Raw genomic sequence first — 15,847 nt, forward strand, 5'->3', positions numbered from 1 at the left:
AAGCGAAATGGGAAAGTGGACTGAACGTACAACATTTATTGCATCAAGTAATTATTTGTTGATACACTTCCAACTCGGATTCCCGTTTATCTAGATTCTAGTGAACATTAAAGCAAAGCAACTAACGATTTTATATTTAAATACTTTAGGTCAGAGATTGGCAATCTACAAAGGCTTCTTGGAAAATCAAAAAAAATTTCTCCAAAATAATAACATTCAGATGAGCAACATATTTTAACGTAAACAAGTTTGTATGAGAGACAGACAGACATAAATTAAAAGCACAATATATGTAAGGGAAAAACTCATTTATGCCTGTTCTTGCCAATGTAACATTTAATCCACTCGTGGATATAATCACAAACTTGCTAAAAAAAGGAAGGATGTAATATATCAAAAATAAGTTGTTGTTACCCCCAAAATTTCATTAGGAGATAAATGGATGGATCGATGCCTAGACGAATGAATCAATGCATAGATGAATGGATGGATAGACGAATAGATAGACGGATGGATGGATGGATAAATAAATGGAGGGATATGGCATTTCGTCGTTCCGTCAAATCAATTCCGAATTTCGCGTTCAGCGAGAATTCGTGGGAACCCAGACTGACCAAATAAATATACTTTTATTCTGTGATAGTGGATGTGTATGCAACAAATTCTTTATTATTTAATTTGCAAAAAAAAAAAATATATGCAATCATTAACTGCTTAATGGGATAAGCATACAGTGTTCAATGGTTTAATGGTTTATAATTTTTATTTAGTAGGTGATAATAATGTGTAAAAAAAAAAGAAAAAAAGAAGAAGAGTATTATAGTATGATAAATTTTTTAATTAGTTGATATAGGCATGGGGTAGATAAAGTTAGGAAATTTCAGCGTTTTGAAAGAAGAAAAGAAAGCAAGCCAGCTGATGTAATTCTCAAAACTATTGTTATTAAAGTGTTGTAAAAGTAAAAAAAAAAAAATAAAAATAAAAAAGAAAAGAAAAGGAGCTTTTTTCGCTCTCTACCTTCTCTTGCAATTAAAACTCTTTAGTATTAAGAAAATATATGATCAGAGTTATCATGTGCGTATGCATTTGTATATTATACGTACAGAGATCGTTTCGCACATGTGTATATGTGGTTTTCAGCGGTTATTTGCACAATGTTGAAACAGTTAAACACCGACCATGATACTATTGATATTGACGGGTAATTTTATTAAATAGAGAATTAAATTTTTCATTTTCTTTGTGAGCGTGTTAAAATTTAATAAAAAAAAAAACAAAAAAAAAATAAGAAAAATCAAAATAATTATGATAAATAAGTCAAACAAGAGATTAAAAAGATTTTCGCGCAAGAATAATGTAATGTAAAAAGAATAATAAAATTACTAATAATAATGATGAGAGAAGAAAAATGTGCCAAAATTATTATTTACGGTATAAATAATTAAATGTTTTAACAAAATCATTAACAAGTGCCTTTTAACTTAAATAAATCATATTAAAAACGTATACACACAGGCACAACAAGAAGTCTTTTTTTATTTATTATAATAAAATAATTCGTATATTTCTCTTTCTTATAATTTATATGAATTACTCTCTGTATAGTCAATCGTTAGTTACTCAGTGCGAGCGTGTGCATGTGCGTGAAATCTAAATAAATGTTATTAATATTTAGTGAGTGAGACAGAGAGAAAGCGAGAGAGAGAGAGAGAGAGAGAGAGAGAGAGAGAGAGAGAGTGAGAAAGAGAGCTCTTAATAAATGTATAATTAAAAAATAAACACATTAGTCGGAAGAGTCTCATAGAGAAAAAAAAAAAAAAAACCAGAGAAAGAGAAACTTTATATATAAGCAAAAACTTAAGGAGTCTTTATTGTGCTTTTATTATCTTTTATATATATAAATATATGCTGCTGTCTTACTGTTTAGTTAAAGGTGAGCGTTTTAACTCTTGAGGGGGAGAATATCTCACACTGTGTATATGTTTACTGATTTGTTGTTGCTTTTGTAATTATATACGGATCACTAACTTAATGGAGCAAACAGCCACAACGCAGAAAATAAAATTGAAATAAGTAAATGCATATATAGATAGTATAAATACGGAGAATATATACATTTATGACAGCTGTGTTTTGTTAAGAAAATTATTGAGTTTTGTTTGCTGTTTTCATTTTCTGCTCGTACAATTTTATTAATTGACAAAATTCACATGAGAGTATTTGCATACCATTACACATAAGTATATAAGCATTTGATATACGTTCACATGTAATGTAATACAGTTTACTACGTAGGAATTATTACATTTTCATAATAACAATAATGCATATATGTAACTATTAGAAATAAGAAAATTGAAAAAAAAAAAATTATTCTTCAAGTGTAAGAGGAAGAAAATTTAACAAATGCCAAATAAATTAATGAATATACGTATCCGAATAATGAACGAGAAGGGCTTGTTTTTCTTTTTTCAACTACCACTAACGGCAGATGTAATCTCGCATTTTTCATATATTTTATTGTATTATTCTATGTTGTCCACGAATAGCTACTGTCCACCTGTTGTCACATGTATACCTATTGTCCTAATGCTGTGCAGCATTAAAGAAATTAATATTTTAACAAAGTTGGGGGAACTTTTATTATCTAGAATTCGTCGAGTAGGTCTTGCTCTATTTAATCATATTTAAATGACTGACTGACTGAGTCTATGAATTATATCTAAAATAACAAATACATTTAAAAAATTTTGTGCTTTGTAAACATTGTAAGTGAGAATGTGAGAAATATTTCAATTGTACTTCAATTTCTTTGACTACTGTTATCGCAAGCTTATGAATTAAAATTAAATTTTATCCGTCTGAGTGGCCGAGTAGGTAAGAATCTCGACTAGCAACTCAATGGTCGTGGGTTCAAATCTCAAGTGCGGTAGAGTTTTTAATAAAGCCGAAAGTCTTAGATTTCGAAGTCTTCGAATTTATTCTCTGGCTAAGTTTATAATAATAATAAAATTAAATTTTACTTGATAATTTAAAAAAAAAAATTATAAATTAACTTTTTCATTTATCAGTGTTACTTTTACTTTGATGCTAATCACAGCAAAGATCAATTAACCTTTGATTTAACTAATGACATTTTCCAGTTCTTTATAGTCTTCACACGTCTTACCTCTTTTAGATAAATTCATAGTCGTTTTTAATATGTTTACGGACATTGAAGCTCGAGTTCGTAATAAAATTTAATATCAAGCTATTATTGCAAGTAATAAAAACGCCTGCAATGCTATGAATTACTAAATGCTAAATGCTACTTTATTTATCCAAGTCCACGCAGTCAGACGCTTTATGAGGCCCGTCTTACTGGAGGAAAACGAACTACACACAAGTTGGGGATCTCCGTTATGCACAGGAAGTTGTTAAAGAACGCTAGGAAGAGAGAAGGTGAAAGAACAGAACCTTGTGGTACACTTGCACTTAAATAGAATTCATTTGAAGTATTCCCATCCAGTACAACTCTTATCGCACGGTTTTCATGAAAAGTTCGATATGAATCGACCGAAAATGGATTCTACACCATGTGCAATCGGTTTGGTGATATCTTTGCCGAATTGGCGAATAGTTCCGTTCCGTTTTTCGGTAAGCACATTACGTCACAAGTGCACTGATTTTTGCGAACATATTGTCTGTCGCTAATTAGATCGTAGGATTTCAGACATCTCGTTAAATGGTAGTTGATCATGGTCTGCATAGTTGTGTTTATAGCGAAATAGACTGCAATTGGGTCACAGTTTGCAAGATTTGTCGCGTCACCCTTCTTGGGTATAGGTTGGATATGCGCAAACGTCCAGCAAGTTCGAAAAACGTCAGCATGGTAGCGCTTGCTGAAAAGATTGCGCAATGGCAAGTGCTTTGGTACACTTTTTTTTGGAACTGTGGCTGGAATGCCATCTGGACCTGGAGCTTTGCAAGTGGTGCGATCGGCAAGAACGTTTTTAATGGCTCTCGTTCTTCGGAGGTGGCGATTGCTATGTGATTAGTTGGAGTTTGAAGTAAACACTTCAGCCAACGCATTAGTTCTATGAACCGGGTCGGATCATATTTGCTTGCTCACTATGGGGAAAAATCAGAATCGATGCGGGAGATTGTTTTCCAAATCCTGTTCACGAAAGACCGAAAGCTGTTCTACTTTTTGGAACGGCAAGAACTTTGGTACGCAAGGGCTGCTTGTGCAAAGTTTTTTTGCGATGCAGTACCTCGATTAGCTTGGTCGTTTGGGTTAAGATGCTAATCTTTAAATGCTCCCTCTCCAAACCTGACTGCTTCTTTGCAAGTACGATTAAATCGCCATTTATCTTTGGACTTAATCGAAATATTTTTGCATGGAATGTTCGTTCGCATTCTACCTTTGACGATATTTTGTATCATCTCTTTAACAGCATTAGCGTTGTTATTTGGGAAGCATAGCTTCAAAGTAAAATGACTGAAAAAATTATGCAGACACAATGAGAATTTTCACTTCAGAAACTTCACCATGTAAGAAGCGTGATAAGCTATCAAGTGTATGTTGTTCGTCACGATAATGTGAACATCACAGCTTACCGTTTACCCAAGCTTTCTAAATCATATTGTTACAGCTTGCATATTTCTTGGCTCTTGGAAATTAGTTATTATAACACCGGCGTTAAAAGGCACTACATCTGTTTCTCCGGAAGATGCTAAATGTAGGAGAATGTACTTCTCGTAGGCGCCTAGACTGACAGAGGATGTATCTCAACGGACCGATAATGATTTAGATCGTATTGCATATTAGTACGGAATAAATTATTTAAAGCTAGAATCATGTAAAACCATAGCCAATTGTCAATGCCATGAAAAATGTTGGAGTTAAAGTTGGCTGCATACTAACAGCTGATGATCGTGTAAACATTAATATAGTGAAAATAATAATTTGGCGGGAAAGTTCTGTTATATTATATGGCCTATAGGTAATTTCACTCATCAGGTCAACGCAAGCACGTAGAACGCGTCATGAGGGATATAAGAGAACTTCCGTCTCTACACCGAGTCTGAGTTTTCGATTAGCAAACACCCAAATGGCGTCAAGGCTGTTGTCAAGTCATTTAAGTTTGCAATTAAAGTTAAGGGTTTCTGTAGCATGCGTAGTTGTAGCATCTGGAAGTTGATTGTCGCATCTGATGTTGTGTCAGATATGTTTTATTAATGAGAAGATAATCTGAAAGGTCTTACTATTTATGTTTTGAAATTTTGCTTGATATTTTAAAATGTTGTACTAAGCATTGGATTGGATTGGGTTGGGTAGATCGAATCAGATTTATCTAATTACATGCTCACAATTTCATCAATATCTTAATTCTAAAAAACTTTTTTAATATGTCCTTAGAGAGTGTTAGAGAGACTTAGGTATCTATGTGAGTACAGTAATGGCCTAACCTTTTTTCTCACACCTCGTTAGTTGAAAACATCAATTAAAATAAATTTATGAAAAAAGAAAATTTATCTTGTTGGTAGCAGGATAAGCAAAAGCTATTCTTTCCTATGATCGATCAGATTCTGCGTTAGCGTTAAATCATTTATATAGCTTATGATTTAGTAATGAAAAAGACGCAGGATCTGTTTTTGAAAGTATGTTTTTTTTTTTTTTTTATCTTGGAAAAAGTTTTTTTTTTTTTTGTTTTTTTCGCATTATAAAACACAACATATTTCAGAAATTGGATTTTTTTAATAATAAACTAATTAAAAACATAACTAGACTACCTACACTAAAGTACAGTGGAGAGCGTTTAGTAAACGAACGCAACAAGTTTGCGATCAAACGTAGAGCTGATAAGTTCGATTGATCAGTGGGAACATCAAGATAGATCTTCGTTGTGCCGCAAAGTAAAATCAATTGTCTCAATTTTTTAAAGCTAACGTAATCAAACGGAGCGGACCATATGGTAATGGTACAGTCATTTGTTGCTTCAGCGGATCGAATAAGGTCATGCAAGACCGACTCGCTATTGGCAGCTACGCCAGCCCGCAATGGAAACGTAATGCAATGTCCGGCATCGACGATATTGTTTTCTTTCATAAGAGTAAGCGTAGCTGCGATATGCTTAGAGGTATAAGAGCCTCCTTCGATAGGATCTTCACTCCATTGGGTAGTCCAGCCGAGCGAAAGAACAGCCTGTTTAAATTGTGCTTTCTGACAGCTAGTCGGAAAGCGTTTTGCCTCTATAGATGGAATATGAGAATCATTAACAGGACACTCAGCAATATCGGCACTCAACCAAATAGGATGATTCATCTTCGGTATCGTGCGCTTTAATCTATCAAGAGCTGCATCAAACGCTTCTATCGATTTGAAATCCAATTTGATGCATTTAATTTTGTCAGGATCATCAAGATTAAATAGTTTCACTTGTACAAGAAAAGAACCTAAGCTTAAATCAGAGCTTATAAGCCGAGGATGGGCGACTTTAGACAGAACTGAGCCATCTTTTAATATTTTACCAAGAGTTATATCAGGTTCGACCACATTAAAATCACCATTTAAAGCCTCATCGAGCAAGTGTTGAGAGTTTACGGTGTGAGCCCATTTCACAGCCAAAGACGTTGAAGCTTTTTTTCTTTCAATTTTCAGATCATCACTAAGCGAGGATTTTGATTCGAAAGGATACGTCAGCTTATTCATCATCACGAAAGTCGAGGGTTTTTTCAATTTTTGAAATTACAAAAAAGGAAGTCGTTCCTTAAAATGTACCGATAATATAATGAAAATTTCTTGAAAATTTGTCACAATTACAAAAAAAAAAAAAATATCTTTGCAGCAAAAAAAATTTTGCTTTTACTTTGACAAAATGCATTAAGACAAGTAGAAACGTTATAGTCAGCTTAGGGTGGTTATTCAACACCCTACGCTTTCCCGCTTATAACGCGTGTTTATTTATTATTGTGACGATACATAAAAAATTCTTTATGCATTTTACTCTTGTTTTGGGCGTAAGAAACTTCAAATTTCCCTTTGTCTCGCTATTTACGAGCTGACTTTTCATGAGAATCCCTATATAGGATAGGATCTAAAAAATACATCGTAATTTTTAAATTGTGTTGACGCTGTGGACCAAAAAATTTAGTCTTTCTGCTAATTATTTATATCTACTCTTATAAGGAAAAGGTTCCCAACAAATTAGATTCATATGGTTCTTAATTGATGTTATAATCTAATAAGTTGTACTAGTTGCTCGCATTATTTATTGTAATCGGATTTTAGCGAACTCGTTTTGTTTCTTTCTGCAAGATATTTTTATATTCACTTCTTCGCAATGCCACCTTCACATGATTCACATTTCGGCAATTTACCTATATTAGTCCAGAGCGTTGTGTATGTATGTAAAAATCGCTTCAAGATGAATATAACTTATGTTATGTTCTTTGTTTCGTGTAATGATTACATACTTGCGTTAATCTTCATCTTACTTAAAAAAAAAAAAAAAAAAAAAAAAAATAGCATTCAATGAAAGGGAAAGAAAGTTTTTAATGTTCAGTGGTGGGAACCTTAAATATTGTAAATTGTTAACTGTTTGGATGTTACATTTTAGAACAGCATCTGTTATAGTTTATCAGTTTAAGAAACTTATAATGTAAAATTGAAAGATTTAAGACTTGAAAGTACGTCGTCAAGTTCAACTTCTTATTTGAATTGTGAGCACAAGGAGAGAATGGGGTGTTCTGGACCGATGGACGGACATGTTGCAATCCATTCACATATTAAACGCTGTTTAAAAATCTACTATACTATACTAGATGTCTGCAAACCGTATTGCAAATGTTTGAAAAACGGAATTTTCCCAAGTACATACATGCCGAAGTATTGTGAGTCAGTGCCCAGAATTCATGCAAGCTACAATCGTTGCATTAAATTCGATACTACTTTGTTAGGTATAATATCTATTTTTATCAGGCAATTGCGCAAGTTTAGAAGGTATGGTCAACTTTTCTTAATAATGGTTGACAGAAAGAATGCAATTTTATCTATGATATATAAGGAATGGCGGGAAACTGTTAATTGATATTTGAACAAACGGAAATTGCTTAAGATTTGTTAATTATTCTTTTTACACGATTGTTAAAGATAGATTTTCAAGTTATACTTTTAATAATTTATCACCAGCAGTTGGTTAGTTATTTGCTTAAACGAATCCGGTTTTACTAAATGAAATGATTTATGATAGTTTTTGTTCCTGATTATTTTCATTTATCTCTTGCTAAATTCATTCGCTTTTACAAGAAGTATTTGGAGCACATATGGTCATTTTAATTAGGTTGCTTGTTGAAATTTATTATCTAAATATGTTCTCTATATTGCTTTAAAATTATTACACTTACTACGCATGTTGAAGCGTAGCGGTAAATTAAATTTATTATATCATTTGTAATATCGTAAGATACGATTAGAAACCTTTCCCAATGTTTCAGTCATGTTTCGTTCATTAACCTAGTTAGCGGTTGGCTTGTATAAGCCAAAATTGTGCAAAAACATTTGCTTTTAGTTGACTTATTGAGATGAGTGTTATGTAAAGGGAAGGTATATATGTTTGAATCCTTTTACCGATCCAGCTATAGTTGTTCACCATAGTTGCAGCTGCACACATCAATCGCTATTAAATGTCAGCTAACACATTGCGAATAGAATCTCGGCAGGTCGATTTGATAGTCCCGGTTCCCTATCTACTACCTAGGCTATGCGATAGTCCAAATTAAATGAGAGGTAGAAGACTGAAACGAGGCGAACGAGGATAGACCGAGTATTATATACGTAAAAAATCAAACACTATTGTGGCATAAATGTGATTAAGTTGGAATCTTATAACATTAAAGCCGGCGATAGTAACTTTAGCGTTTTCCCCACAAGTCGCATATATAAAAATAATACATGTTTTAATGATTATAGTTAAATAGCTGATGAGTGCGGAAAGATTTGTTCCAAGTCGAACGCAATGAGCTTCTTTTCAAGAAAATCGTTTTTTTCATTTTCCATTGCGAATTTTTATTTTCTCTGTTATTTGCATTACATTAATCTTCGCTGCTAATTTTTTAGTGATTACTCCGATGTTTGCAGTAATGAATTAACAAACAACTTGAGAGCACAAGTTGTCCCTTCATTTTTTCATTTCATTTATTTATATAATTTGTTTTGGTTTTTTTTTTTTTTTTTCTTAAGTCTATCATAAGGCAATGAGGGTGCACTGACATCGCCATTGTGCTTGCGACAAACTAACATACATATATATACGTATCGAAGATTCTAGCCTGTATACACTTCAAATTCTTTTCGTTCGTCGCCATTATTTTGCAACTAGCACCTGCATATATTTCTTCGCAATGTGTGAGTGTAGTGGAGTTTCAAAATCGATAATTTTTACATTACAAATGCGAATCGACAATATATCTAAATAGAAAAAAAAGAAAAAAAACCAAAAAAATTCGATTTTTTGCACAAGCTATGGATTTAAGCCAATTTCAACACAAATGGCTCATACATTCATCTTCTTCTTCTACTCATGCCTTATGCATACAATAAATTAATTTCAGATAAGACAGACTTTGATTCCAGCAAATATTTAAGAGTCTTTCTAGAATGACGATCTATTCCAATTTGTTCCGTTCACATTTATTAGTAAAAAAAAAAAAAAAAAAAAAAAAATGAAAAACTTATATTCGGCTTGGGCCGAACCCCGCATACCCATCGCCATTAAAAATGTTGGCGACTCATTTTTTTACATATTATCATAAAAATGTGAATGGGGTAAAATTTATCTTTCACCATTTATTTCACTTAAGTTATTCTACCACGTCGTGACGTCCACCATAACTAATTTAAAGATAACGGACTTCCTTTGTCGCTTTCTAGTCTTCAAATCCTTTTATTTGATACCCATATTAATGGTATTATGGTGAAAAAATTATTCGACCACGTCCTGATGTCCACCATAATTAGCCATAAGAATTAACGGCCACTTTTATTCAGAAAATATGAATTCAAATAAAATATCTTCAGTTAACAAATAATTTTAAACATTCTGTCTTATTTAACTTAAGAGATGAATCAAGGCAAAGCCTGAAAAAATTCAAAAAAACGAAAATTTTATCACTTCCAACTTTGTGTGGGCATCGCTGATTTTTTTCAAGTTTTTCGCAAAGTAAATGGGGTGAATTTTTTGCCTTCCATCTTTCATAATGTGCGAGTAGTTGGTAAAATGCTTAGAGGAACGAAGTTGTGTTCAGTTTGCGCTTTGATCAATTTGGCTCGTTTTCAATATCAACTTTCAATATTTCTAATAGACTTGACGACGATATTTTATTTAATCACACAGACACATAGACACACTGACATATCTTAATCAATTCAAAATTTCATGCTGATCAAGATTGTAATATATATATATACTATTTGTGAAGTCTCTGAGGCTTCCTTTTTGGGGGTGTTGCAAACATTATTGACAAAATGAGTATACACAACCCACCCACCATCCTTCAATGGTGGGTATAAAGAAACGCGTAAAGTAGAAAGTAAGACGAAGCAAAAATAAGTAGAAAAACGTGATAAAATTTTAAATTCATTATTATTATATTTATATTATTACTTCACCTTTCGAAGATGTTAGTTATGCTAATTTTATCATTTCGCTTGTAACATCTAACAAGAAAGAAATTACATTAGGTTTGGATTGGATATTTTGATATTTACTAACAGCTCCTGCGCGGTAATTGATTGTTACACAGGGCGACATTTCATTCACTCTTGTTAATTAATTTCCACAAACTTTTGACCCAATTTAACTGATTCTTAGGATTTTGCCAAGAAAATAAAGAGTATGAAGATAAGTTCGAATGTAATTCCGTTAATGGATCTCTGTAAGGTCTGTTAACTAGTTAGGATAAACATATGGTTGGATTTGGCAACCTACTGCGTTCATATTAGGAAATATATGATATTTTTTTCGTTCGTTTCATTTAATGGACCTATACAAAAGTACCTTTCGAACAAGCTAATTAAAACCGAATTTTGCTTTTCGAAATTATGTTTTACCAAAATTTTTGAAATTTGTTATGTCAGACAAATAGTCAAATTTGAGATTGTAGTGTGGCTTAAGGAATCAGAAATTTGGTGAAAAGTGTTCCGAAAAAGATATCGATTTATGAAGTGTTCACATAAGTACCTTACGTTCCGTAATTTGGACGGAGGACGCCTCCCTAATCTAATCATATTTCGATCTTAAGTACTTTACAGAGGCTTGTTAAGAGAGGTTGATTGGTGGTAATGTATAAGAGCCGGATTTAATTTAAAATTAATTCGTCGGGTCGTCCCATTGGCCAACTTTGCTTCTTCCTTAATCTCAAGTGGCGAGACTGATAGAAACAAAAAAAAATTATAAATTAACTTTTTCAGTTATCAGTGTTACGCTTACTTTGATGCTAATCAAAGCAAAGATCAATTAACCTTTAATTTAATTAATGAGATTTGGCAGCTGTCATTTTGACAGAGTATTGAGCGTAAATTCAATAAACACAGATGAACGTTAGAGAGGCGCACATACACATACGTATTAGCTTATTTACACTGATTAAGAATATACATACTTGATGAGGTCTCTAATGCAAAATTTCGGTCTGTTGTAAACATTTCCCAGATGTGGGCATAAAGGGTAGACATTAGTAAATCTCTCATGAAGTTAATTTTAAGTTTAATTAACCAAAACAACGATTTTGTTAGAGAGAACATTCAAATAAAACACAATTATTCCGGACTATTTCCAAAAAAAATTATATATTAATAAACAACAACAAAAGTAGTTTTATGTTAAAAAAAATACATATTCTGTGAAAGCGAAAGTTTGATTCGCAGCTCAATGCGAAACTGCGATAAAAGAAGTAAAATATAAAATGAATTCTTTGTCAATAGACTCCCTTTGCTTCCGGAAAACATAATTTCACACCAGGTGGGAAATGATGAATGCACGGCACAGCCTTCTGATATATTCAAAACGACGGCAGTCCCTTGCTTCTTCATCTTTCGATTATTGTGAATAATTTTTAGGGATTTTTTCAAAGTTTTCTCGTGTAATGATCTCTTTTGAGATGGTCGGTCACCTCGTTCAAAATCAACAAACTGCCAATAAATAAATTGTTGTACTCGACAGGGAAGAGTTGCCATAATGCTTTCCAATTTAATGGTATTTGATCTCGTCAAAAATTAAAGATTTTTCCTAATAATAAAGCTAATGAAGGCATAGCAATTAACTGAAGATTTCATGAAAAAAATTGCATTACTGTCCATCCATTGCATCGAATATTATAATATGGCACTAGCAAATATTTGGGTAGAGGTTTTCCAAAAGAATATCTACGATATCGAAATCGAAAGTTGAAGATGAAAATATGAAAAACTACTCGATGTTTTTAAATGTAGTTTTTACTGCATTGTGGACGCGTCTTAACCTCGTATTTTCAATCGCACAGGGCATGTTTGTACCAAATTTCAACTTCTTATCTAAATTTTGACTACTGCGACGAATCAACAACAAAATTGATAGTCAAATTTTTTAGGGTGGATTTTCGTAGCGATAGAGTAGAATATACAACATCACCATTAAATGAAAATAACAAAATTGGGCGTGTTCCGGAGAAAAGAAGTAGACAAATATATTTGATAAGATATCAACTCGCTTAGGCGAAATATGTAAATAATTTAAAAGTCCGTCAAATTGACGGGTATCGTAAATCTAGCCTTAAGCACCGGGACATCCAATAGCAGCACGACAGATATTTTTGATGCGTTACGTTACGCCTCAAATCGATTGTCACGCGACATGACTTGGCACGAAAGCTTGGTTTGAATTCTCCTTTTCACTTGCATGCTCGTCAGTATTATTCATTGCGGAAAGTCTCTGATCTATTCGCCCTATGGAGTATTTATTTGAAGATGATTTGTTTTTAAATAATTTTGAAAATATGCAAAAATATTTATTTCTTTACAAACTGTTTACCTTGACTTCTTCATTGATCTTTTTAGAATTTTAATTTCATTAATATTGTATTTTTCTATTGTTTATATTTATTATGACATTACAAAAAAAAAAAAAAAAATAATAATAATAATACTAAATACTACATAAACTTTCGACACAGTTGCAATTGCATGATTCCCATCCCCTTCTTGTATTTGCATTAGTTATTATTCTTATCATTAACGTTTTATTCATATTTTCTTTGTATTTTATACGCATAGTGCAATAGCTTGCAATCATTGAAAAACGCTTCTGGTTATTTTTCGTTTTAATTCCTCGAAATTGTTGTTACAAACTAAGTAAACTAAGCTAATTTCGAAAATATCCCAAAAAAAAAGAAAAGCAAAATAAATTGTATTCGACTAAATCTTTCGATGTTTGCAGCATTTGCACCTGGAAAGTAAAGACTGTTTAAGACCCGTTAAGGTTATTGTCTGCACGATTCAAACGTCCAATTTTCCTTAAACAGTATGCAGCGATGCTGCAAACATCGAATGACCATTACATAACCGTAACATAATTTTTGTCCATTTTTGGCACGGCTAACATATGCATTTGTATATGCCACCTGTGACATAACATAATCAACATGTAATAGAAATTTAGTATAAGATATACATAATAAATTCAAGATATCGAAAAATGTATTGAGCTAAACATGAACATAATTTTATAATGAATCGTCATATGCTGGCTGCTATGAATTGAAGGCTCAATATTATTTGTGATATGATAAAAAGCATTTTACAGCTAAGTTTTCTTAATTCTAAGGAAACCAATGGGGCTCCATATAAACTGATATTTACTACGTAATTCGACGAAGGCAATCAAGAAGCCTTCAAGCAAGTTCAAGGATAGCCAGAACTTAACCGATAAGTACCGTCTAGTTGGTAGGTAATTATAGCCAAAAACAAAATGAGAAACTCATACATTAGTCGTAGGCCGAATCCTTCGTATGCTTCAGTTGACAACAACACCTTAAATATCCAGCACCATTTCCGTCATAAAACACCGAAAATTGTATTTGATTGCCATGCGAGATATGTGTAATAATATTGATCTTTTTATCAAACGACTTATTAACCTTCACCTAGTTTCCTCATAAAATATTAGAAATTGTATTTCATTGTCAAGAGATTAGTCTTCATTAGACCCCTTATATGGCATGGAATCCAAAACGTGAGCCAATGTGACACCTGTTTAATAAACCTGATATTTTTGCCAAAGAACTTATTAGCCTTCCGTTAGAGATTAGTCTTCATTAGAGGCCTTATATGGCAGGGAATCCGAAATGTGTACCAACGTGATACCTATATAATAAAGTTGATCTTTTTGTCAAAGAACTTATTAGCCTTCCCCTAGTTTCCTCCTGCAATATTAAATATTATCACTTATTATCACATAAAGGCTCATTTTATATGGTCAAGAGACCGACTATTTGTATTATATAACAATTTTATACATGTTAAATAACAACTTAAAACCAATTTTCATAAGAAAAGACTAAAAATTATAAATCAAAGACTGATTAACTGGTAGAAAGTTAATATATAATATAGAAGAAGGTTTCGATCAATGGTTCCATCTCTATCTAAACTTTTCATATCCATTGTTTGCAATAAAATGATATATTTGATGGATTCTTATCGGGAATTTTTATGATGTAATGACTTTTTAAAATAAAAAAATAAGTTTCAGATAAGGACACGATTCTAAAAGTCATCCGATCCAATCCATTGACGTTAGCATTTGAGATTGAACCGTACATATGAAAACCTAATAAATTATAAGATCACAAAAATATATTAAAATTAGCGGCCGATAAATTAAACATGAGAACATAGATATCTGAAGGACGGGAATATATTTGGGAAATGCCTTATCAACTGCAATAATATGTAGACGATCGTTCCCATTCTGGACATTACTTTCGTTAACGCTCATCTGTGTGTTTGATACGATTGAAAAAAGTTATGAAGACTGTGCAAACGATTGATCTTACTTTCGACTGCCAGGCCTAGATCAGATTGTAGTAAACAATTCAAAAACCCGGACAGAATTGATTAATAGAAAAGGTGTTGCCTTTCATCATAACAACGTCAGATCGCACACACTTCTAATGACACGACAAAAATTGAAAGAGCTTGGCTGAGAAGTTTGAAGAAGAATTTTTATCTCATCCCCGATCACTATTGTTGCAATCTCTCTAGAGCGTTTTTCAAAGATTTAAAGCTGACTTGAAAAGATGCCTATGGAAATCAAGTCTACTCAAGTCTACATCCGATTAAATTGCAAAAAGTGAATAAAAAAAAAAAAGAAAAAAAATTGTTACAAAATCTCTCAATACTTTTTCCTAAAAACATGAAGAAATGCATAACTCTTTACATTCATTCTCGGTTTTTATTTGAAATTTACACAACCATTGCAATATTTCACGCTAGAACTTGTATTTTTTTCGTTTGCCAAAGAACAAATGATTTCGAATCTGAATTTCACGGTTGTACAAGATATTCCTTTCGGCTAAATAGCGAAACAAATTGAAAAGATTCGAAAGATTGGAAACTTGTCGACATCTATCGAGTCGTTCGCGATATGAATGTTATTATAAAGTAGTTTCAATTTAAAAATTTTACAAATATGTCTAATAACATTTAGCAGAGCAATATTTAACTTGTAATGGAATTTTTTGCGTTTATTTAAATTATAGATATCCAATTATTCAGGTTCCCGCCAAGGCGAGCATTTGTTGCTGCTTTAAAATAACAAATAATTTGTTT

The 15,847-nt window shown here is 32.4% G+C and overlaps 1 protein-coding gene across 1 annotated transcript; it reads right to left on the reverse strand.

The window, feature by feature from the left end:
• Positions 1–5,722: 5,722 nt before the first annotated feature.
• On the reverse strand, positions 5,723–6,694 carry LOC119644914 (protein FAM151B-like). Its single transcript, XM_038044658.1, has one exon. The coding sequence runs from the start codon at positions 6,692–6,694 to the stop codon at positions 5,723–5,725; it is 972 nt and encodes a 323-aa protein (XP_037900586.1).
• Positions 6,695–15,847: the final 9,153 nt, after the last annotated feature.

Source organism: Glossina fuscipes, unplaced genomic scaffold (genome assembly GCF_014805625.2).
Source record: "Glossina fuscipes isolate IAEA_lab_2018 unplaced genomic scaffold, Yale_Gfus_2 1, whole genome shotgun sequence".
Lineage (NCBI taxonomy): Eukaryota > Metazoa > Arthropoda > Insecta > Diptera > Glossinidae > Glossina > Glossina fuscipes.

Coding starts and splice junctions, on each gene's coding strand:
- LOC119644914 (XM_038044658.1), bottom strand. CDS start 6,694: ATGAATAAGCTGACGTATCCTTTCGAATCAAAATCCTCGCTTAGTGAT.